The sequence below is a fragment of the Pyxicephalus adspersus genome, chromosome 11, assembly GCF_032062135.1.
Source record: "Pyxicephalus adspersus chromosome 11, UCB_Pads_2.0, whole genome shotgun sequence".
Taxonomy (NCBI): Eukaryota; Metazoa; Chordata; class Amphibia; order Anura; family Pyxicephalidae; genus Pyxicephalus; species Pyxicephalus adspersus.
Window position 1 is genome coordinate 54,466,322 of NC_092868.1, and position 25,395 is coordinate 54,491,716.

Genomic DNA, 25,395 nt, shown 5'->3' on the forward strand with positions numbered 1-25,395 from the left:
TCTGAGAGATATTCTACAGAACAATGTCCATATGAGATGATAAAGATGATACTATTTTGACCTGTTTTTCACTTTGTGTTCTTAATATTGTCACCACCACTAGCATAGAAGGTCTATGTTAGTGATAGGGACATGGCTCACAATTTTGTAAATATATTAAGAAAATTCTGTGGACACATTCACGCCTACTTAAAGCATGTCTTTATTCAAAAAAAAAAAACTCCTATTCTATTGACAACCATAAGATTCCTTTTTTTTTTACGATGACAATATTCCCCAGTGCAAATAACAAATTTATATATGCCAAACAGGACATCAAAAACCTGATAGATGTACCAATCCTTCCCTATTTAAACAGAAAAAATGTCTTGCTTGGAGATCAACTTTAAACACAGAATTCTCACTGTTTTACAAGAATACATGATTACATGAAAACCTTCAGCTCCTGGCAGTTTTATTTCTTAATGATCAAGACGTGTGGCGTGGATCAAGAGTGGGTAAATGAAGCACAAAAAGATGACTGCTTGCTGCTCACCACTGCAATTATCAAACAAAGCTCCTATTCTCCTATAATTAGCAATTAGGTAATTGTGTGTCAGTCTGAAAATGATTTCCTCACATAGCACACACATACATTTGTGTGTAAATTGATTTATATCTACACAAATATAACTTCTCCCACAGCGGGTTATTATTTGTTCCAGTCGGGTACCTGTGGTTGACAGTCCTGATCACTGCTGCTGTCTGATCTCTGTTTTTGGCGGTTATCATAAAACACAAACCCCGCCTGGCAGATACAAGATCCGTCTGATTCTTGGAACGCTCGGTTCCGCCCCAAGCACACACAGCTTTGGGCGCCTACAGAAGGTTTCAAAGAAATAACAGGGATATTTGAGGTTACAATTACATTTTACCTATTAACAAGCATGTGAGAATGTAATACAATATCTGAATCCAAATAAGGAATAATTGTTTTTAATCAAACATAAATTCTTGCTTTAGATCATTGCACATACAGATTATGCTTTGGGCCACTGCCATTTACTGTTCATTAGAGAATGTTGCAGCTTTATTATATTCTAGGTGTTTGCAGCCTGATACTAGAATTAAAAATTTACAGCCACCACAGTAAGATGCCAGTAGGAATGGTTGTTGCAGAATGACCGGTATATTAGGATTTACCAACAGGGTCAACTTGATCTCAACATTTGTCATAAAAACTGAATCTCTTGTCTGAGGACTAAATAGCTCCATACCCTAGTTGGTCCACATTTAGTTTGCTAAAGCACTTGTACAACTGCCATGCTATCATTGGCAATGCTGTTTTTTTTTTTTTTACGATGTTTTTATTCCTGGTGCTGTTGATCTCCAGCATCTTTCAGCCTCTTCTTGTCTACTTGCTCCAGCATCAGCTGCATATCTTTGTGGTCCCTCTGGTTCAGTTTCCCGGGAGTTCTGCACAATGTGCTTGGAACAGGAATACATGTGACAGTGTGTCAACCCAAGAGCACAATTAGAAGACAGCTGACATCTTATAATAGTAAGTAGCTGAACCAACACTATCATGGTAGGATCTTCAAGTAATATTTTAGATTTTACCTTGAACTGCATATAAATACTGCATTATGCGGATATCTGCAGCTCTGTGCTCATTAATACATAAATAATTGTTTATGCAAGCAATGTAAGTATCTGAGCTTGACTTGGCATGAGACTTTTGGTGGTGCGCCCAGCTAAAAGGGGCTGGGGAGAACACTGAGATATAAAGCCAGTCAGTAAACAGTTTAACATTTGGGTCACAATATAGAGGTCACCACCTACCTACAGCTCTTTCCCACCCAGCTTAAAAAAGGTTCTGGGGAGGACACTATTTCTTCTTGATAAGGAGATGGCCAGGAGATTATAATACAGTAATTGAGAACAGTTAACAGTAACCTGGGAACAGTTGTAAAACAGAAATTTCCTATGAAAATATCCAATGTTATTTTTGCTGATCAAACTGTATGGTGATATATTACAAACCTGATTTAGAATAGGAGGCACTTCCACACACAAAACAAGACACCTGAGCAGGTAAGTGGTTGTAGGTGCCAGCTGGGCACGGGTGACAGTCAGTTGCCTCCCTTCCTTGTGTACTGCTGCCATAAGTGCCTGGTGGACAGGGAATGGGCAGTTTGGCACTGGAAGGGCAATAGTGGCCAGCCAGACATGGATAAGACTCGTAGCTTTCAACACCTGTAATGATTTAAACAGGAACATTACATAGCACATGGATAGGACAGAAGAGTTCAGAATTTTGTTGAACAATGAAAAAATGATACATAATTTTCGTTTAAGTTCAGGGGCTGAAATTCTGCCCCTTTAGGAACCTTCACATGTTGACAAACTCCAATTCAGATGTGTAATGGAAACTTGTCGTTTTTTACGTATGTTCTTTCTTGAAGAAACATCATGAATGGTTAGTTATACATGTAAAAACCCTCATAAAAATCCTCTATCTTTACAATATTTGAAAAGAATTTATCAACAAGACTGTAAAATGTATTTCAAGATACATATATATATATACCAGTACTTATTTACACCGCCATGCTGTAGGACTGGAAAAATACAGGCAAACTCTGCATCAGGAACCAGACAGGGGAAAATAAAGTACATAACCTAACACATGGAATAACAACACATAGGATTATGGGCCACATCTCAAATATTGGGCCTGATTTATTAAACCTCTCAAAGGCTGGAGAGAATACATTTTTATCCGTGAAGCTGGATGATCCAGCAAACGTGGAATGGATCTGGATTCAGGATTCAAAACATTTGCTAGCTTTTTAAGTAAGCTGGATTCACCCAGCTTCACTGGTGAAAGTGTATCTTCTCCAGCCTTGGTAAGCTTTAATAAATCAGGTCCATTGTGCTAGTGAAGGCTACAGCGATGAGAATTCTATTCTGTTATCTTTTAATTCTTGGGGCCCAGGAACAGTAACCCCTAGTTCCAAAATGACTTGGTGGGGTTCCCATTCTCCATCTGTTCAACTTATAATAATTTTTGTCAGGGAGCTGCTAATGATGCCATGAAATTAGCTCTGATCAAACGCAAAGGTATGAGCAAAATATTAAACTTTAAGGAAGAAGGAAGAGAAAGAAAGGCTTTTCCATGGCTCTAGATGGTTGGATTTAAAAACAAAATATGTTTATTAAGTTTAATATATATGTAAGTTTATTATGTAAATAAGTTTATTATTTATATGTATGTTTTTAATATTCAACCATCTAGTGCCATTGAAAAGCCTTTCTTTCTCTTCCTTCTTCCTTAACCTCCCTAGAGGTTACCCCGAGTGTGACTCGGGGTAGAAAAAAGTTGCTAAAAGTGGTAACCCCGAGTCACACTCGGGGTATGTATACTTATGGGAAGGTTAGTAAATAGAGCGCTTACCTAATCCGCCGGCGTCCCGCGCCGTCCATTGACGCCCATCGCCGCGATCTCCGTCTTCTTTCTTCTTCCTCCGGCCGGCTTCTGCACCCGATGAGTCACCGGGGAGTTCCCTGTGATGTCAGTGCGTGTGTACGTTGCGTTGACGGCAGGGCAGAAACTCAAAATCCATTTGTATTGCATTCAATACAAAATAACTGTATTGAATGCAATACATTGGATTTATATGTGTAAAAGCAGTACATTGTTTTCAAGAACATTTATTTTACAGTATATATAATAGTATGAGTATATTGTGTATTCTTTTTTTAAAAATTTGAAAAAAATTAAACCTTTTTTTTTAAATATATAGATATTTTAATTTATTCAATTTATTGTTTTTACATGATTTTGTGTTTCAAACTTTATTATACTCATACTAATATATTATAATTTTCATGAAAAACAATGTACTGCTTTTAGACATATAAAACCGGAAAGAAATGAACCGCTAGGGAGGTTAAAGTTTACTGTAAATTATAGGCTTGGCACTACCAGATTTACCGAATTATTAATAAACAACCCCCACCCCTCTTGGTACCTTTCTAAATATTTTATGAGCAAAATATTGTTTATGTTCAGTTTGCTCACCCGGTGGGCAGTGGTATCCAGCTGGACAAGGCTGGCAAGAGGCATCTGTGGCATTGCTGATGCGATAGGTTCCAGCCTCACATCTTTTACATGATGCCTCTTCCGAGTCCCGGAGGGAAGATGTTGGTAGAGCCCGATAGCCACCAGCACAAGGTATCATACGAGCACTTCCAGGGGGACAGTAATAGGGAAACAGGCAGCTGCACACATAGAATAAGAAAACCATTAGATGAGAATGACTACAAAACGTTCTCAATAACGAATATCTATTTAGTCTACTCACAGCTGTGCACTGGTGTTATAGATAGAGGAGCCCTCAGGACAGAAGAAGCCACCTGGACACTGGGGAGGAATTCCTGTACGAGATGGACAGTACGCTCCCGCTCTGCATACAACTTCCTTGACTGATCCTAGTGGTAAAAGCAAGAGTCTTGTCTTTTTTTTTAAATCAACTTATAAGACAGTATTAAATATAATAATTTTATTATGAATAATAAAATAAATTGTGATCTTCCAAGATCTGGAAAAACGCAATGAGGATGTCAGCAGCGGCAGGGTATAAGCTAGCAGGGCAGCCATGTCCACCATATGAAAGCTAGGGTGAAGGAGACACTAAGTAAATAGGTTAGATAGAAATTTTTCACAAAAACAAATACAAATGTTCACAAAACATTATATCTCAACTAAATTTTAGTTTGCACAGAATGAATCACAAAGTACCATCTAGGAGAAGGAGACACTAAGTAAATAGGTTAGATAGAAATTTTTCACAAAAACAAATACAAATGTTCACAAAACATTATATCTCAACTAAATTTTAGTTTGCACAGAATGAATCACAAATTACCATCTACACCCCAATAAACTTGACCTGTAATAATGGGCCTGATTTATTAAAGCGCTTTAAAGCTGGAGAGGACACACTTTTATCAGTGAAACTGGGTGATCCAGCAAACCAGGAATAGAATTTATTCTATTTATTAGAAGTAATTTGCAATTTGTTAGCAAATATTTTTAATCCTGGACCAGATCCATTACAGGTTTGCTGGATCGCCCAGGATCACTGTTGAAAGTGTATCCCCGCTAGCCTTGGAGACCACAAAGTGACCTTTCTGACTCTTGCACAATGGCCAGCATTATCATTTCACCATCAATGTGTAGTTTGTGCCTAAATTTGGATTCAGAAAATGGGAGGACAAAAACAGAGAAGAATGAGGTGCTCTATATGGTTTTCATACTTATTATTGAATATCATCTAATACAGTGATTTTCAACCACTGTGCCGCGGCACACTAGTGTGCCATGAGGGATCTTTAGGTGTACCGTGGGAAATTATCCAATTACCATTGTCGAGTGTCTGTGCTGTAGTGACTGGCAGAGTAATGTAATACTCTTCCATGTCAGTGGGTGGCAGTAGGTAACACAGTTTTCTTGTTCATTCTTAGAGACAAAAGAATTAGCTACAGAGTGTCATTTTGTAACATTTTTGATTTGTGGTGTGCCGCAGGATGTTTTCAATGTAAAAAAATGTGCCATGGCTCAAAAAAATTGAAAAACACTGATCTAATATACATGGGACCTCATTATTATGAAAGTGCTTAGCCTATGTGTCCCATCTTATCAGCAATCTAACATTTTTCACATTGCTCACTTTTAAGCCAATATTTGCACAAATGTAGAGATTGTAGATAGAAGACTTGGACAGGAAAAGCTTGTGCAATGTAAAGTAGGACTTGCGTAAACGTTTAAGATGTAAAGAGAAGAAGATGTAAAGAGAATACACTGTCCAGGTCTGAATATTTTACTGACTTCCAACGGCTTTAACCTGGAAAAAGAAACCAATGTACTGCAAAGTGGTATTTTGGCCACTGCTATGGTGAAAGAAAAGAAAATGCCCTTTAACAGATTTACTAAATACAAAAACCTGTTACAGTAACATTTCATGGACACCTGACTTTCATGAAAATAACATCTTCATTATTTTGTAGTTTAACACACCAGGTGGGCACTCAAAGCCGGGCCTGCAAGGGATTCCAATGATGTTGGCTGCCATTGTCACAGCTGGGTCAGGGCAATGATGTCCTTCAGGACAGTGCTGGCAGTCTTCGATGTATGCAGCACCTGATTCAGTCCTGAAGGTACCAGCGGGGCAGGTCAGTGGCTCACTCACACCTGGGCACCAGTGCCCTGGAGGGCAGGGGAAATCTTCATAAGATATAATGCCTAGAAAAGCAAAATCACACCGAAACGTATATCAGCATCTGTCAACATGGTACCCTTAGGACAATAAGCAAGTAGAAGCTTCTGAATGAAAGAAAGAAGGCTGGGAAGCCTATGACATTTTACTTGATTAAAAATGAGAAGCTAGCAGTAGGTTTCACTAGCAGATACAGTTTTTAGTGGCTTTAAACTTAGTATTTTTATTACTGACCCGGAATTCTGCAGTAATACCCTGGAGGACAGGGCTGGCAGTCTCCAACACTTCCAGCACCAGGAAGACTTCGATAAGTATAAATAGGGCACTCCTGAGGCCCTGCTGGATTGTTGGCATTGGACCAACTTCGAGCACTACAATAATGGCCAGCAGGGCATGGCGCTGGTACTGTGCTCCCTGAATAAAGATATTATAGAAAACTGGTCACTGAAAGTCAGTTCATTTTATTTAATTTATTAAACGGCATATTACCTTCTTTGCACCAGTGTCCTACAGGGCATGGCAGACAGTCATTCCTGTGTCTGGCTCCTGGAAAACTTCTCAATGTGTTTGCAGGGCATGGGGTAGGTAGCACAGTGCCCTCTTGGCAATAAAAACCTAACACAGGAAAGCATAGGTTACAACAGATATACAGCGAGTTATTAGCAGATCTTTGGGTCAGAATGACAACACAACAGGAAGACAAAAACAAGGGACCACTCGCACTATTCTAAGATTCAGTGAGACCTTTCTATACCCAGGGTTAATCTGTTAAATCAAAGGAAATCTCAGCCATATTGCCAAAGGAATGGGATTGTTGGGCAACTGTTCTGTAGTAAAAGCAGCTAGGGCATTGACAGATAACAGAGATATGATCTGCAGAAACTAGGTGAACCTAATCTAGTAACGCAGATCAATTGTAAGCTGTTAGTTTTATAAGCACTGGAGTTTTATGTTATCACAAAGAATTCTGGGAGATGAAATACTGAAATTTTTATGATTGTCTCTGTTCTGTCATTACTTATTCAGGAAGCACAGTGCTGCTCGTGATGTACATATGGGTTGGGGGTCAATTAAACTCCAGCTTTTCAATGTACTGCCTTTATATGATATAAACATTATCTTCATTAATGACAGCACATTCTCTAACTGATCATGTCAAGTAATTAATAGCATAAATGATAAAACAGCAAATCATCATATTTTTGCTTTACACGGTTAGGAACAATGTTGAGCTCACAGTGTAGGCATTAAAACACCAACATGTACCATGACTGTATTACCTGGCGGGCAGGTCCCAGCACACATCTGTCCCCAGTTGCACTCAGTTAGAATGCTGCGGCTAAAGTTCTGCACATATGGTGTATATTCTGAACTACCTGAGAGACAGAAGTGTCCAGCTGCACATGGCCCTTGTAGTTTTCCTCCTCTGAATGAAAGAATAAAACATAGTATGCACAAATACAAGAGGCTTGACATATACCAGATTTTTAATGGGCTCTTACCTGCAGTATTGCCCAGGTGGGCAGGGAAGACACTCCCCTTTTTCTCTCAGACCACTCATGTCCACAGGTGTGAATGTTCCATTTGGGCAGGGTAATGGATAGAGTGTCCCTGATGGATACAAGGTTTGTTAATATGTTTCAAGCAATGTACTGTGTGCTGCAGTATTATAATTATCCTTTGCATATAAATACATACCAGCAGGACAATAGGAGTGTGGGGGGCATCGCTGTGGGTGGCCAGCCACAGCTTCCTGGCAGTAGAACCCCGGCTGGCATGGGGTGCAGAAATGGGATCCAGTGTTTGGTTGAAACTGTCCAGTTGGGCAAGGTTTGGGATGGGAGGACCCTGAAGGGCAGAAATGTCCCTGTAGAAAGAGAGAAAATGTTCAACATGGCAGATAAAAAATTGATATATTCAATTTTTTGGTACTTGCAAATTTCCTAAATAGAATAATATTTGTATAATCTGTGTGCTTTGTTTCCAGGTCTATGAGACATGCTCTATGGAATATGGAAAAGCTTTTGTGGGCTGCACTTTAAGCTATGCTGGCCAAACACAACTCAATGTGGTTGAACAAATTTCCAGGTTTATCTTCCGTTACATGCTTAACAATCCATTTATTTTATATCTTATCGGGTATGTTCCTTTACTACCAGGTGCTGGTTAATGTATAGGAGATAATGGCCACAGAGGCCATTATGTAACGCCAGCTTTGCAGACAAGGGAAAGATTCTCAGAGTTGCAGTGTAGTGTATAACTGGTTTATGCTCATGTACTGTGATGTACATGATAATTACAATAGTGTCAATCACATTTTAGATCAAACAGAATGTTCTGTACAGGATGGTACTAGAAAATTTAATAAGAGCACAGCCAACATGTATGGAATGGGAAAGTGATTTCATTTTACCAGTCCTCGAATGCAGTTGCTGCATAAGTTATATTTTTTTTATATTTTTTACTTTATTTATTGACAACACTCAATAAAGGGCAATAAATCAGGTTCTGATTCTTGTTTTTGGGTTTAGATATTTTTAAAGACTGGTTAGGATAATTATTTATTCCATGCCCATGAAAATTACAAGAGTATGGACCCTCTGTCTGTAGCCTGGTCCCACGGCCCATTTTGTAGTCTGCCGAATGCTATGCAGGCTGGTGGGTTTGAGGATCTTATAGTCAGGCAATTCACTTACATTCTTGGAATGCCCTACCAACATTAAAAAAGTAGACAAAATTAAGCAAATCACACTACTTTCCAAGATATGGAATGTTATAACCATGATTATTGTAATTCCCACTGCATTCAACCCCCAGGTATACACTGTCCAGCCAATGTAAAACAGGAAATGATAAAGAAATGTTTGCAATAAACTTTGAATTGGTTAGCAGAGAATTATCAATGCAAATAATTATTTAGGGTAAAACAAATATTTACAGGTACAAGTTATAAATTCCACAGAATGACGTCAGCATGTAAGCACACGTGTTTGGATACAATTGTGGAGATTCCAAAATCTAAATGAATATTCCTTCCCCAGTCCACGCATTAGCGGTGTGGTTTGTTGAATATTGAGTAACACTGTGCTGCATAATCGGTGTTATTCTATGGGAGGAGGCTCTTTACACACAAGATTTGAACGTCCCTAAAGCAGCTTGGTCTTTGCTTCATTTCTATTCCAGGGTGGTGCATAGATAAATACCAACCATGCACTTATTACTAGACACAACTAATTGTGATCCAATCTATTCCCAAAATAGCAATAAAAAGTATGAGAAGGTCAAAGTGATTTTTACTGCCAAGCCCTATTACACATTATACATTGTGGCTGTCTCGAGTTCCAGGAAGCAATTGATGTATGGAGTATGTCATGCCCAATGTTCTCCCCAGCCTCTTTTCGCTGGGCGCACCCAGCACTTTTCGGTGACTACCTGGCAGTTTTTGGGTGGTTATTGAAAAGTTGGACCACAATACAGGGTCCGCTGCCTTTAGCAAACGTTCAAGACTGTACTGTATCTGAGAAATTGCACTGCTCATCAGGACATGATTTAGTATTTGCAGGCATGCCAAGGTCTAAGCATTTTTACTACCTATTAGGGCTCATTCATATCACACTCATTGAACCTGATTTATTAACCCTCTCCAAGGCTGGAGAGGATACATTTCATCAGTTAAGCTGGGTGAATCAGCAAACCTGGAATGGATTTCTTAAAAGGCAGTTGCTATTTGTTATTAAATGTTTTCAATTCTTGGACTGGATCCATTTCAGGTTTGCTGGATCACCCAGATTCACTGTCTATCCTGTCCAACCTTGGAGAGCTTTAATAAATTTAGGACCTTATTCTTTTGCAGGAAATAATGCATAGACATGCAAATGAAATCTATTACTTTTAGTAAGAATTGTTCATATTTATGTGTTGCAATGAGCATGTGATGCAATGAACATTAATCCTGAAGCTGCATGTTTAGTGCTTTTTCCATCTAGTTCCAATGAATCAGATGAATGTCTGAAATATCTGTCATTTCGTATAATTTTTATGGTTGATAGCTGACGGAAAGGTGAAAAAACAAATTGTGCCGAGTGTATGGGGAGCATTAGACTAGCATGGCAGTGTCAGAATGTACTCAAGGAATGAAGACAGTGCCAGAACTCTCTATTAGTTCTAGGCTTATGAATAGAACACAGCAGAGAGGTATTTACATAATAACATGTAATCATACGCTACACTAGCATGAGGCTGGTGTAACTTTTTCAATTTTCAAGTTCCAGGAATGACTCAAATATTCACACCAAGCATTATTCAGGACTGGCCGTACATATATTCTACGATAGCAAAAAGACCGTGAGTTGTCAACAAAAACCTAAAGTGTCCACTCCAGCATGATCACATTTGATGATATAGCTTTGGGGGTCACTCTAGCATGCCTTCGGTTATATAGAAGCTCTGTGAGTCAGACTCAGTTTTTATTACATGTGTTTTGGTTGATCCAGTTAATGGCTTGTGTCTGAGCCTATTATTTGCTAGCACTGTAATGGCCTATAGAACGGTGTGTTACCTTAGGACATAAAAATGGAGTGGGACTGGTGGAGGTGAAGTTTCCTGGGCAGTAGAATCCTGCAGCACACAGTCCTGTGGGTGAACTCAGGCCGACACTGGCACAGAAATGTCCTGCATAGCACGGCACACAGCTGTCCATGGAGAAGCCTCCTGGTTTGAGGGACACAAGATATAAATTGAGAGTCCTTTATGTTCATGGTAATTGGAATAAAAAGAAAAGAGAGGCTTTTTGGCATAATCATTTACAAATTTACTTTTTTGAAAACATATTTTTTGATTACAGATTGGTTGATTGTGCAATAGTTCTACAAAAAAATTCATCATATAATTTCATTAGAATTTTCTAATATCACAGGATGGGGTGTATTGAATAAGTCTCCTGTAGAAGTTCTGTATGCTGTAAACTTGTTGGAGTTTTTTTATATGCTACCTACTCTGGTTAATAATATATTGTTACAGTTTTATTATATGTTTCTTATAATATCTCTATGTTTTCTACCTGCACCTTGCTTTTTTATATGTTGGTATGTTGTTTATTATATAAAAACTCAATAAAAATTACAATATTAAAAAAAAAAAAAAAAGTTATTCAATATTCCAAAAAGGTAACATATCTTGTTCCCGACACATTTCGGCTTTTTTGGCTTCCTCAGGTGTTAGTCCTTCTTCTATTAGATTCTACTACATTACAACACAACATAAATTAATCTCTTAGCACCACCTTCAGGACTACAGGAAACCTAATTGTAATTATCTATACACTTTATTATACTATTGTATAAAGCCATTGAGTTTATATTTGACTCCCTATGAAAACCATCCTCCACCTTCTTGATTATATTATACATATGAGTGACTATCACAATATCAATGTTTGCAGATAAAATGTATGTAGTTAAAGTGTACAGCTGAAGTGTATATAAAAGGTATCAAAGGTATATAACTCCCTACAACAGACAGAATTGAAATTGGGAAATGAGACAACTGTTTCTGTATTTGATAATTTGAGTAAGCCAAAAAGGTGAAACAGCATTCTTGTAAACATTTTAATAATTGGATTATGATGTCTAATGCAGTATAAATAGGCAATAATGTGTAGCTAGTTTTGTTTGTCCATCCTGTAAACACATTCCTACTTCCTACTACTAATGATAAAGCTTATTACTTAACATGGCAGTTCAGGCTAAACTTTTCCTTATTGATAGAATGGGGAAAGGTTAAACCTGTGCCAGTTTTTACAGCCATCTCTGTCCCTGTATGAAATTAGGAAATACATAGAACATAGTAAAAACCTCATTCTTTTATTACTGTGCGTTCATATGCTGGAGAACTTGCCCTCATTTCCTGTATTTGTGATTTAATAGGCCTGATTTATTAAAGCTCTCCAAGGCTGGAGAAGATACATGTTCACCGGTGAACCTGGGTGATTCAGCAACCCTGGAATGGATCTGGTCCAGGATTCAAAACATTTGCTTTTTAAGATATCCATTTCAGGATTGCTGGATCACCCAGCTTCACTGATGAAAGTGTATCCTTTCCAGCCTTGGAGAGGTTTATTACATCAGGCCCTATTTGAGTAGATTTAATATCCCATGATACTGAAATTGTCTAAGGTTGGCATCTGAAGTGAATTGAAGACATCCAAAATATATATGTGAGAAAAGTACTATATCGTCAACCAACAAAAAGAGTGGTAACTCATAGTAATAAATGAAAATGGTTACTCAGAAAAACTGAAACAACATGACTATGGACTTTGTACAGCGCTGCGTAATATGATGGCGCTAACAAAAAAATACTATGTAATAATAATATTAACCAACCAGTTCTGGTACCTAAATAAATTCTGGAACATTGTAGTTCTCATGACAATTTTTTCAAGAAGACAGTGTACCCTGTCCCTCAACATCCAACAGGAAGAATGTATAACCCACCATATCCCAGCTTTCTTTTCTTTGATTCCTACTGGCCGAGCACTAATGGCAGGATCAAATTATCAGTGGGGATGTTCTATCAAGCCAGGGACCTCTATGGAATACATTCCAAAAAACCCTGAAGTTCTGGCCATGTGATAGAAAGAAAGGTGAACTTCAACAATGGTAGCTGGTCAAATTGAAGTTGTCAAATTCCGTAATGCTGAAGATGTTTTATTGTTTATACAAGCAGCCTCTTCTGCTCTGGGATGAGCAACCAAACCTTTCACATTTCAGAAATTAAATGAAATCAACATCTACTAGGTACGCCATGACTATGGCTAAATGAGAACCTTCACATATATACCAAAATAATACTAGACAGGCTCTATCTATCCCCATTTTATCTGATGCAAATATAATGTTTTGGCTTGCTTTTCTAATTAACCACCAATATGCTTGCATATATAAGAGTTTCTGAAAGAATCTATTTCTAGATGTGATTTCTTATTTGAACATTCTAGGAAAGAGGCAGCACCACTTGGGACACAGTATAAGTAAGTGGGAATATATTTACTAATTACACATAATCTACAGAAATTTGGAAAATGTGAAAAAAAAGTCTAAAAGAAGACCCCTCCCTATTGTATGCTGCCTCCCCCACCTCCTAGATTGTAAGCTCTTCGGGCCAGGATCCCCTCCTCGTCCTGTGTCACTGTATCTGTCTGACATTTGCAACCTCTATTTAATGTACAGCGCTGTGTAATATGTTGGCTCTATGTAAATACTGTTTATTAATATTAAATAAATAAAATTTAAATAAATAAAATAAAGTATAAATAAAATAAAAAAAAGAGATTACCTTTATTTACCTCCTATAGGCTGGGTCTACACGGATGTTTTTAAAAAAATGCGTGTATACTTCCTATTGCGTTTATATGCGTTTTAATGCATATTTATTAGCAATTTAAAACTTGCTTTTAAAAAGCTGGAAAACGCCTATGCTGCGTTTTCCTGCGTTTTCAACCCATTAACATTTGAAGTGCTTAAAAACGCGGGAAAACATCCCATTGAAATTAATAGGAGCGTTTATACATGTTTTTCGGGCGTTTTTAAGCTTTAACTTAGTGTTTTCATTTTTTAAAGGTTACAAGCAACGTTTAAGATAAAGCTCATAAACGTTCCTCAAGGAAACGTCCCGGTGTAGATTAGCCCATTGGAATGCATGGGGATTTCAAACATGGGCTTTAAAAGCCTCAGGTTAAATACTGGGGAAAACGTCCGTGTAGACCAAGCCAAAAGGAGTATAGTATAATAATAATAAACAGTATTTATATAGCGCCAACATATTATGCAGCGCTGTACATTAAATAGGGGTTACAAATGACAGACAGATACAGGCAGTGACACAGGAGGAGGGGAGGACCCTGCCCCGAAGAGCTTACAATCTAAAAATTAGCACATAATTATATTAGGAAATCCTACCATTTTCATACGAGTGATACAAGTAAAAATATGATGCATAAGTAATGCAGAAGAATCCAGGTACCTGTGCTATTCTTAAGTGTGCCAAGGGGACAAGGCTTTGGTGATGGTGTCCCTTCAGGGCAATAATGTCCAGGAGGACAAGGGCCGTTGAGTGGGAAGCGGATAGTTTTCTGCGGAATGATGTCTGCTGCCTCTCCTTCACAGTAATATCCAGCTGAACACAGGCCTGCACAGGGATGGAAGTCAAGATTGAAAATGAATCCAAAGGTTCAGATAGTCCATTAACACAATCATTTGATTCATAAAATATCTATACACTAAACAAACATAACTGCAGGTGAATTTCATTATTAGACTTAGGTGAAATTCTGACTTGAGCTATGGACATTCAAGCAGCTATGAATATTAATAGGCAGTAAATAAGCACTAAAATATTATCTTACTATTCTCTGTAGCTGCAGACACTATGAAGCAACAATTTGTTACTCAGCTTGGCTCTCACCAGCTTAGTTCTTCCCTGCCAGAAGGGACTCAGGACCTCAGCTCTCTCTTCCTAGAAGTAACATGGAAGCTCAGCTCTCCCCTGTCATCAGTAAATAAATGATCAGCTCTCTCCTCCCTGCGGAGGTTCAGAAACATTTTGCAGTGTCCCAACTCCAAGCAGTGACAAAGCCCCAATCTGCTCTACAAACCCCACTTATCCCCTCTTTCAGTAATGATGAAGCCCCCATTATCCTCACTCTGAACTCGTTCCTAAGTTTCCCTCTTTTAGCAGGGACCCAATGTGCTTTCATATAATTCAAATCTCTAAACTAATTATGTACACAACTATAAACTTGACCTCTTACCATCAGGCTCCCAGTTAGCCTCTCCTCTACAATATCTGCCAGCTGGGCAACGTTTACATGAAGCCAATGACAAAGCTCCTTCCATTGGATTGAAAGTGCCATCTGGGCATGGGATTGGTGCTGCAGTCATGGCCGGACAATAATTACCTAAAGACAAATACAGCTTTAAAATAATTCACATCCATTTTCTGCAGGAACCTTTATTCTTTATGATTCTCAGACAAATAATCATGGCAATTTATGCAAGTTAGGAAGGGCAAACAATAAGCACCTGATGCATCTACCTAATATCACTGTATATACTTAAATAAACCAATCTGAATATAAGCTTATGTATTTTTACCTGAAAATACAAGAAAATGCTTTGACTTAAGTATAAACCTAGGCTGAAAATATGCCTGTCACTGCTAACATTCAGTACGGTAATCGATGGAAACAATAATAGAATGTTGTGTTATTTTTTTAGTGTTTATTTAAAAGAGGAGAAATTAAAATGACATGGGCTCAGTTTATATACATTTTCCCCAGTTTTTACCAGTTAAGGTATTTTGCACTTAAATGATCTTTTGTGCATTATTGTTAGTCACCAGTAGATGGCACTGTGTGCTAATGTCTGATGACATGAGTTTGTTACACATTTTACATGAGGGCAAAGCACCATCTACTGGTGTGACATGAGTAAAAAACAAGATTCTCTTTCTAATGGCATTTTGTGGAAAATATTGTTTCAGAACTCAAGTATATATAGTAAAAACATGCATTTGTAAATAGAATCAAACACAATGTGGGTACTCCAGCCATAAATACAGTCCTCTTATTACAGTCCTTAAGCAAGGCTTAATATTTGTAATTTAAAAGTATTAGACACACATGTAAATCTCCTGTATTGTCAGGTACGATGGCTATTACCTCGAGGGCAGCTGAAAGGTTCTACTGTTGACACATGTATACAGCTGCTCCCAGCAGGGCAGGGAAGGCATGTACTTGCTCCTGGCATTGGACTGAATGTGCCTGGTTCACATGGAATCTCCAAACTGCTCCCACTGGGGCAATAGAATCCAGCCGGACAACGATAGCCATGAATTTCATCTGAGGGACATGAAATGGAGCTTCCCTCTTTACAGACATATCTAGAGATACAAACATTTTTTCATCAGTAGAATATCCTTTATGTCTAGTAATCAGTCAGGAAATACTAAAGGAGCTTGGTCTAGATTATGATGGAAATGTTAATAAAAGAAATGTATACAATATGAAGTGTAATATCACCCCCTAGTGTTTGTAATGTATTATAACATTTCCACATTCAACTCATTCTTTTGGTAAAATTGAGAATTACAGGAAGCTGGATGGAAAGGGTCTCATAAAGTAGAATGTTTTGCCTTCATGCCACTTTATGGTCATGCCACATAGACAACATAGAAGAAAGAAAGTGTGTTTTATATTCTGTGCCACAAATGTACCATCATACTAAGTTTAAGATGGTTCTGGCCATACTCTGCTATATAGGTATAACCTAATAATAAAACCTTTGCCACTTGCAATAAGGCAAAGGATGTGCATAGTTCAAATGTTCCTTCGCAAGATTTCAGAGTTTCTGTAAAAAGAGTTTAGGGGTTTCATCCAAACTATTCAAAAGTTCCATCACATGAGCTCAATTGCTTGGTCTTAAAAATGCAAGGGTTTGGTCTCAAGAGGTTAAAGTTAAAAACATATTCCTTTAGAGTTTAAAGGCGGCATCCCAGAAGTTGAATGGCTTTGTCCCAAAAGTTGAAAGGTTTTGCCTTAAGCATTATACAGTTCCAAACCCAAGTATTTATAGTTTTTTTTTCCAAGTGTATGAAGGTCCCATCCCATAAATTCCCTGGTGTAACATTGTGCAGTTTCCTTGCAATATGGACAAAATATAACAACAGGCATCACAAGTTTCTTCTGCTATGCTGATGATGTTGCAGAGGTCAGGCTCCCTACTACTATTTTATTTGTTAGGGCAGGATGGCTATGTTTGGATTGTCCCTTGCCATATTCAAATACCTAATAGAAGAGCTGCTGATCACATACTTTTTGCAGAATAACTGATATATAGGCTTCTGGAAAATGACACCCCTCTATTTGATAAATGCACATCCTTTTTAGTAGACAAAATCCCCTACTATTCCAACAATTGCATTTTAATTCAAATAACATGGGGCAGCATGTAGTCACAGCACTGTTACCTGTTATATACTCCAGTCTTGCACTGGTTTAACACTTTTATATAACTGGTGTAACAATCAGACACACAGGTTCCTTGCAGCACTAAGTTTTTAGCATGGTTATAATTCCCTTAAATCAAAACTAGTGCAAGTAAAATGGTCCAGATATGGTACATTATCATAACTCCTGTTTAGCCCAGAATAGGTACAATTTTGCTAATTATAAGAATGAGATTGAGAATTTGCCTGTATCATTGTATAATAATAATGTGGGTAATGATGTTGGAACTACGCCCAATATATCTCATTTCATGGGTTGCAGTGACATCTAGTGGTTGTGTGGTGTACAGTGCTTTCAGAACATAAAATCTCAGATCGTTAAACCCATGTAATATACCAAACATTTCAATTGGAGTTCTGGATTAAAAATAAAAGTTCTTTATGCCAGTTTTTAATTATCAATAGGAAAACTACATTTTGGTATGTGCCTAAATTACAAACAAATAATTGTTTATTCCAGAGGAAGCAATAAAATACCAAAAAATGAATACATTTTGAACCTGCTGGCAATATAGACTGATCAAGACATTAAAATTCCCTGTGTATTCCATCTATTGATAAGATTTATGTGTTACACACATATCTTTATACAAATAGGTTGCAGCAAATGGAGCTTGGTGCCTTACCCTGCAGAGCAAGGAGGTGCCAAGGATGGGTCAGACAGTCCGGCCTGTGCACAGTAGTGACCTGCAGGGCAGGGTTGGCATTCTCCCTGAGTACTTAGTCCTGCTGCCATAGAGAATGAGCCTGGAGGGCAGGGGACAGGAGCTCGCGTTCCATTAGGGCAATAGTATCCAGCTGGGCAGATGTCGTTCTGGGGATAATTTATGTCAAAGGGCACCTAAAGAGCAAGGAAACAAAGGAAACATTTATAGATTGCCTTGTGGGGTCCAGCACAGTTCTCTTTCTTTTATACAATACTATGTGTCAGACTTACCTCTTCTTCACTTAAGCGCAGTTGCCTCTCTCCTGCACATGCAAACAGTTCTGAGCCCAGGTGTGCCTGCTCTTCCAAGTTTGATCAGTTTGGCCTCTAAATCATCTCTGGCTATTTTGCTAGCTCAGACACAGAACTCAGCATTAGTGCAATGTGTCATCACTAGTACTGAGCCCCCTAGCTCTGCTGAGCATTTCCTCGACACCTGCTGGTTAATTCAGTGCTTTCCCTGTCCTGTGTTAACCCCTTGTTGACCACTCTGTTGTGTCCCTGCCTGTTCCCTTGTGCTGTTCCAGTGTTCTTCAGTGTCTGTCACCTATGCCTCCTGATGCTTCCTGTGTCCCCAGTGTTCCCGTGTCTTCAGTGACCCTCGTGACATCAGTATCTATTCACTGCATTTCTGGGTCCTGACCCCTGGCTTTGTTTCTGACCTCTCTTGTCTACCGCCTGCCTTGACCCTGGACTTCTTTGACTATTTTCCCACCTGCTAATTTGGTACCACGTAGTGTCCTACATACCCTGGTGTACCTATGGACCAAAACCTGGCAGCAGCCATCAGTGCAACATCCTCACCACTAGAGGCTCTGGAGAAGACCTGGCTGACACATAGATCCTGCACCTTGGCCATTCCCAGGGCTCACACCACTACTGTACAAGCTGTAGCATCCCCTAGAGGTTCCATCTCTCCCAGCGTGACACCATGTGGTGGATTACCCACTTTAACTGTAAATTTTTTTACACCTTATTGATGTAGAGCCAATTTCAACAGAGCCAACTTCAGCCTTTCATGCAAGAGCTGGGGTTTCACCAAAACGTATGAAGATGATGATGATGAGCTCTGTAATGCATGTATTTCCATAGAGCTGTATGAGATAAGCACTACAAACAAGTGGCAATACATCTAATGTGGTATAGTTTTGAGTGGGCACCTGTGCTATGAACCAATTAGAAGTTCTATTGGTTAAGTGTCCAATCCAATCAGGATATATACAATATTTTCGGTGTATTTTTGGTTCTTTTTTTTCCTATACCAAAATATTAAACTCTAAAAACCCTGTCAAACACTTGTATTGCTGCTTCACCCATACTGCTAATTTTTTGAAACTATAGAAGACAAAGAAAAAGCTGGGGTTATGTGGCAAACAAATTTGTATTGGAAATCAGAAACACAATCACGTTACAGGTTAAGCGTCTGTAAAAGGAATTAGGGATGAGCTAGAGAGATTTTGAAATTCGATCTGGCGGCGAATCAGGCCGTTCTCGCTTACCAAACATGTTATCGAGAACGGCCTTGTTTCGCCGCAAGTTCATGTTCGCAGGCAAGCTGAATTCATATGACCTCTCAATAGAGATTCTCTATTGAGAGGTCATATGAGTTCAGTAGTACGCCTGCGGTCACAGCTGATTGGAGGCACGTGTCTCCGATCAACTGTGACCACAGGTTCCCACGCTCCCTGGGCTGTACTTATCAATGATAAGTACAGTCCAGAAAGCATGGGAACCTGCTGAACTAATAGGACCTCCCAACGGAGAATCTCCATTGAGAGGTACAATGAGTTCAGCAGGATCCCACGGTCCAGGTTCCCTCGCTCCCTGGGCTGTACTTATCGGCTAATCAGCTGTGACCGCAGGCGTACTACTGAACTCATACAAGTTCAGCAGGTTCCCATGCTCCCTGGGCTGTACTTATTGATAAGTACAGCCCAGGGAGTGTGGGAACCTGGACCGCGGATTAGCAAAATTAGTTTGCCGAAATTTTGCGGACCCATCGGAAGTTTGGCGGAAAGGAGGAAAATTTAGCGAGACTGTCAGAGGCATTCTCGCTCATTCCTAACAGCAATATATATCATATACATCATTTGGTGTGTCAGTCCCTATTATATATTTCAGAGGAAGCCAAGAGGCCAAACAGGTCGGGACTAGAGACGTTATGTTTTTCAATCCACTCCAAGCAATTTAGAAAGTTTGCTGTACAGTTTATAGTCGAACCCCCTATGAATAGGGACTGACCCACCATATAATGTAAAGATATATATGTTACAGATGCTTAACCTGTAACGCTTTTGTGTTTTTGATTTCCAATACAAATTTATTTGCCACAAAACCCCAGCTTTTTCTTCATCTTTTATTGTTTCATTGTTATAATGTGGGGTTGACATTATTAGGCCTAGGTGAGGACAGTCAAGATATAAAAAAGGCGAGAATCTCCATTGCGACGTCATATGAGTTCAGCAGGTTCCCACTGTTCAGGTTCCCACGCTCCCTGGGCTGTACTTATCATTGTCATTGATAAGTACAGCCCAAGGAGCGTGGGAACCTGGACCGCAGGAACCTGCGGTCACAGCTGATTGGAGGCACGTGTCTCCAATCAGCTGTGACCGCAGGCGTACTACTGAACTCATACCAGTTCAGCTGGTTCCCACGTTGCTTGGGCTGTACTTATTGATAAGTACAGCCCAGGGAGCGTGGGAACCTGGACTGTGGATTCGCGAAATTGGTTCACCGAAATTTCGCTGACCTATCGGAAGTTCGAGGAAAATTTCACGAGATAGGCATTCTTGCTCATACCTAACAGCAATATATATCATATACATCATATGGTGTGTCAGTCCCTATTGTGTAATAAAAAGGAATCAATCTTTTCAATGAGTTTCTCAACTTTCTATTCTACATCAGTGTCTTTATGTCCTCAAGTTCCCCACACAGGTCATATTTTTGGGATTTCTCACTAGTTAGGTCTGGGACATACTGTAAATTTGCTTGATTAAAACATGATAAAACATCACTTAATTTGGGTATAACGCGAGTTAACAGACTTTTCTACACAATAGGAACTATAAGGAAAGAATGATAATGAAGTGGTGCTGCTCAGTAATTTGCTAACACAGTTTCAATGTAAAACATTTGAGAAGAAACAAATCATACAGAAAACCTAAAACAAATAGTGTGGGAGCCCCGATTATAAATGAGACAGAACAAGAATACACAGCAATTTACAGTATTCTGGAGGAAACATCTTGTTACCCTTGGTGTAATCGGTGTAGGATTTACAGCCCCTTGGGAGCAGTAATACCCAGCGTGGCAATATCCGGTGGGCCTATGGAGTCCTTCAGAGGAACAGAACATTCCTAAGACACAGAAAAATCGTTATTATCATTAAGCACATTGTCTTAAAATTGTCAAGATGAATACCCAGATGAAAGACACACAGCAAAATATTTCAATATTTAATTTGAAGAGAGCACATAAATTCCCCTAGATAACCTCAATCTGGATCTCTGGATTGTAAATCAGCAGTGCAGTGATATTTTTTTTTATTATATATGTAATATGTTTTGGTATTGTGTTTTTGATATTACTGCATATGGTTCTCTGTCCTTTTACATTTGTTTACAACAATTGCACCAGAAACACTCGAAAAATAACTTAGACATCTCTTTATGACCAAAAAGATAATACCATACACTAAATTTACCATTTTCAGACCCTCTAGAATCATATATAAAATTCAGACATGGTTCACCTTTTAACTGCTCTAATGTCAATTGTAGTCCAAAACCTTCTGTGATTTTCTATCTGAAATTAGAGGTACTGGCTTAGCAAATAAAGTGGATGTTTACAGTGATACAACATTGCCATGGAGACATTGAATCCATAGGAAGCTGACCGGAACTGTTCTCATTAGATTAGTCTTTTTTTATCCTGTGTACCAAGCCTTTTCATTTTTGTGTAATTTTATTTTTGTTTCTGGTAAATGGCATCTGGGAAAACATGCAGCTTTAAAAAACATGGACATATTTTGTGTAAATAAATACGTTGTTTGTGTATATAATTCTTCATGAAAAACACAAGTATTTACTAAAAGTCATGTTTTTAAAATATACAATAAACATAAAAACAAAAGCAGTTTTCATGTTGCAGTATTCTCACCAGCCGGGCAGGGCTCACAGTCTGATTTACTGGATGCTCCCGTCTTTGGTCCATACGTCCCAGGTGGACACGGGTACACGGTAATAAAGCTGGCTCCTGGTGGGCAGTAGTATCCAGCAGGGCACAGAGATGGCATTGCTATCCCCAAACCTGATAAATGATAAGGCAAAAATGACAACAATAGGTATGAGAGAAGAAGAATGGCGTAAAGGGTAACTAGAATGAAAAAAAAAATAACAGTTTGGGCCCGACTTTTCTGTGATATTCTTACAGCTCTGTGTCGTCATATAAAACTTATAATTGGGCTACAGCACTATGTCTGGACACTTTACACATTAATTTGTAATCCCATTTTTCCCCAGATTGCTTGGACAGAACTTTAGGGAGGACAATACTGAGAGATTATGTAAACTGACATTGCTGATCTGGTTCTAAAATATACAGCTGGCCTGATTGATGTTTAATAAGTTTAGGTGTTCAGTTAATTGTCACACAGCTACATGATTATTCCAGGGATGTGACTGAAACTACTGAACTTTACATTGAGGCAACATGCAAAGAGTTTGGACATGGCAGCATTCATAATCCCTCAGTGTAAAGGTGGTCCCCCAGTTACATATACGAGATAGGGACTGTAGGTTTGTTCTTAAGTTGAATTTGTATTTAAGTCGGAACAGGTACATTATTTTAATAAAAGCAACTAGGACAGATGATTGTCTCAACATATATTTTTAGGCAGTGTGGTGTCAGTTACTGTATAAAATGCTCACTGTGAGTTAATCACAAACAAAGCAAAAAAAAAAAAAACTTTATGGAGCCTAGACATTTATTAACTTCTGGAGCAAGCTGTGCTTCCATATGCAAAAAGAAACAACCGCAGAGGTTGCTGAAGTTATGCAAACCACCCCCTCCAAGCCTCTGTCCTGCACACCAGCGAGCAGAGAAGCCCCTTCGTATCTAGAAGTCATCCGTATGTTGGATTTCCTTAACTCGGGGACTACCTGGAGATCAATCTTAATGCAGCCCATCAGCGGTGACCACACCTCTTTTTTGCTTTATTGTTTTTAAGTGGTCTGTTATGGCTGTAGTTTCACCTCAAATGAGCATGGAATGCAATAGAAACACTGATCATACCTATATTTATTCCGATAATCCCAGATATATATTTAGGGTGTCGATCTGTTAACAAAAATTCAGAGATGGGAGGTATTTTTCATTTCTGTCTGTGTTCTACAGACTTTTGAGTACTTTTGTTTTAGTATATGTTAATAGGTTTTTGTTTGCTCCTGCCAAACAACAAAAATGCAAAACAGATTGATTCATCTTTAAAAGGGAGCCAATTATAGGTCAGATGGTGGCCAGCTGCATTTTGGATGCACCGATCAATAAATCAAAATATCTAATAAATCTAGTATTTAATTGATCCTAGAAGAGCCACAAACCGATCTCAAAAGTAAGCAGAATGCACCTGGAAAACAAAGCTCCAATTAAAGTTAAAGATGCAAATACAATTTCAAAAGCTAAAGAAACAAGATTGAAAGAATGATGTACAGTTTATATGCTAAAATAATAGAACTACTAGGACGATACTGCCACTTACTGTCATTTGAGGGCCCACAGTAGAACCCTGTAGGGCACGTGTTGCAAGTCTCCCTCCCCTCTAGAGATTGGTATGTTCCACTCTCACAGGGCACAGGGGCTGGAGATCCGGCAGGACAGAAGAATCCATTTGGACAACGATGAGCAGAAGGCCGGGCAGATATTTGTCCAGGAGGACAGTAAAATCCCGGGAAGCATTCTCCTTGCCACATCGCCCTGCCAGTTCCTTCACAAGAAATATATCATAGTGAGAAAAGCAGGCTAGTGATACATTTGTGTACAGATGAATAGAAGATCTGTGTATAGTATACTGTCTGTATAAAATAGTATATTGTTTGTATTTGTTGTGTTTTTCTTCTTTTCATTTTACCTTTTATGGCTTTTATAACCCTTATTTGTTTTGTTCTTAATCTAGCTATATTCCTTTATTGTGCACAAAACCAAGTGGCTGATGAAGTCTTCCTTAAATAATTGCAGCTGCAAGTCATGCATACAGGAAAATAATACAAATAAGGCCCCACCAATAAGACAACGGATATAAAACTGATGTACTGAAAAATATATTCAGTACCTAAACTACATATAAAGTCATTGTTTTTTGTAGGTGTACGGAATGCCTAAATTTATATTTCCTATTTTAGTGTATGGTTACTGTTGGGGAGATTTCCTTTCACTTCTTGTCTTGGAGACACAATAGGAAGTGAGAAAACATAAATGAAAAAATAGGGGAAATTCTCTATTTATTAGTTAAATAGTATGTACTTGGAACAGGTTGTGGCTAAAGAAAAATTGCAGTTGTGGTGACAATTGGAATTCCAATTATTTTCTGTCCATGTAAAACTGAAACATGGCTTAAGACGCTTAAAATATAAAATAGGAAGATTAAAAGGCAAAAATGACACTGATACATAGGGCCTTATTTATTAAAGCTCTTCAAGGCTGGAGAAGATACACTTTCATTAGTGAAGCTGGAATGGATCTGGTCCAGGAATCAAAACATTTGCTAGCTTTCCAGGTAAGCTGGATCACCCAGCTTTACTGATGAAAGTGTATCCTTCTCCAGCCTTGGAAAGGTTTAATAAATAAGGCTCACTGTTCTAAAACAAAAGGGATGGGACTTACCATTGCAGAAGTGTCCGGAAGGACATGGCTGACAATCTGTAGATGCCTTGCCGCCGCTGAGCGGGGCAAAGGTTCCACTGTCACAAGGAACGGGGGATTTTGTTCCTTCTGGGCAGAAAAATCCAGGAGGGCAAATTGATTGGTCAGGACGATACGACTGAACATCACAGAAGTATCCGGCCAGGCAATCTCCTGTAAACACACAAGTAGGATTGTCAATCATACAAAGAGCAAGGAAAAAAATCATCGACAATTCAATTTTCACTTATCTGACTACAGAATATTGAAGTCAGTAAATCAGTTTCACAAGTAAGATTACAAGAGTACTAAAATCAGTGAATCAGCTTCACAGTCAGGCTTCTAAATGTACTAACCTATCAATCAGCACCACAGTCAGGCTATTAAACATAAGTATTCAGCAGTGGTAGCTCATAAATATATTACCCATCTGCTACCAATGTGTTACCACTGACTGTAATGATG

At 38.7% G+C, this 25,395-nt stretch overlaps 1 protein-coding gene across 1 annotated transcript in view; it reads right to left on the reverse strand.

Annotated features, from left to right (window-relative positions):
* Positions 1 to 4,352: 4,352 nt before the first annotated feature.
* Positions 4,353 to 25,395, reverse strand: part of LOC140341158 (uncharacterized) — a 70,514-nt gene continuing 49,471 nt past the window's right edge. Inside the window, exons 56-69 of the mRNA XM_072426709.1 lie at positions 24,913 to 25,104; positions 23,792 to 24,016; positions 22,192 to 22,341; positions 21,286 to 21,389; positions 17,951 to 18,165; positions 15,979 to 16,199; positions 15,070 to 15,216; positions 14,283 to 14,447; positions 10,819 to 10,970; positions 7,959 to 8,127; positions 7,763 to 7,871; positions 7,541 to 7,686; positions 6,495 to 6,875; positions 4,353 to 6,286 (exon numbers count right to left, since the gene is read on the reverse strand). Of these exons, the coding sequence (XP_072282810.1) occupies positions 6,712 to 6,875; positions 7,541 to 7,686; positions 7,763 to 7,871; positions 7,959 to 8,127; positions 10,819 to 10,970; positions 14,283 to 14,447; positions 15,070 to 15,216; positions 15,979 to 16,199; positions 17,951 to 18,165; positions 21,286 to 21,389; positions 22,192 to 22,341; positions 23,792 to 24,016; positions 24,913 to 25,104 (2,159 nt within the window). The 3' untranslated portion in view covers positions 4,353 to 6,286; positions 6,495 to 6,711. The remainder of the gene's footprint in view (positions 6,287 to 6,494; positions 6,876 to 7,540; positions 7,687 to 7,762; positions 7,872 to 7,958; positions 8,128 to 10,818; positions 10,971 to 14,282; positions 14,448 to 15,069; positions 15,217 to 15,978; positions 16,200 to 17,950; positions 18,166 to 21,285; positions 21,390 to 22,191; positions 22,342 to 23,791; positions 24,017 to 24,912; positions 25,105 to 25,395) is intronic.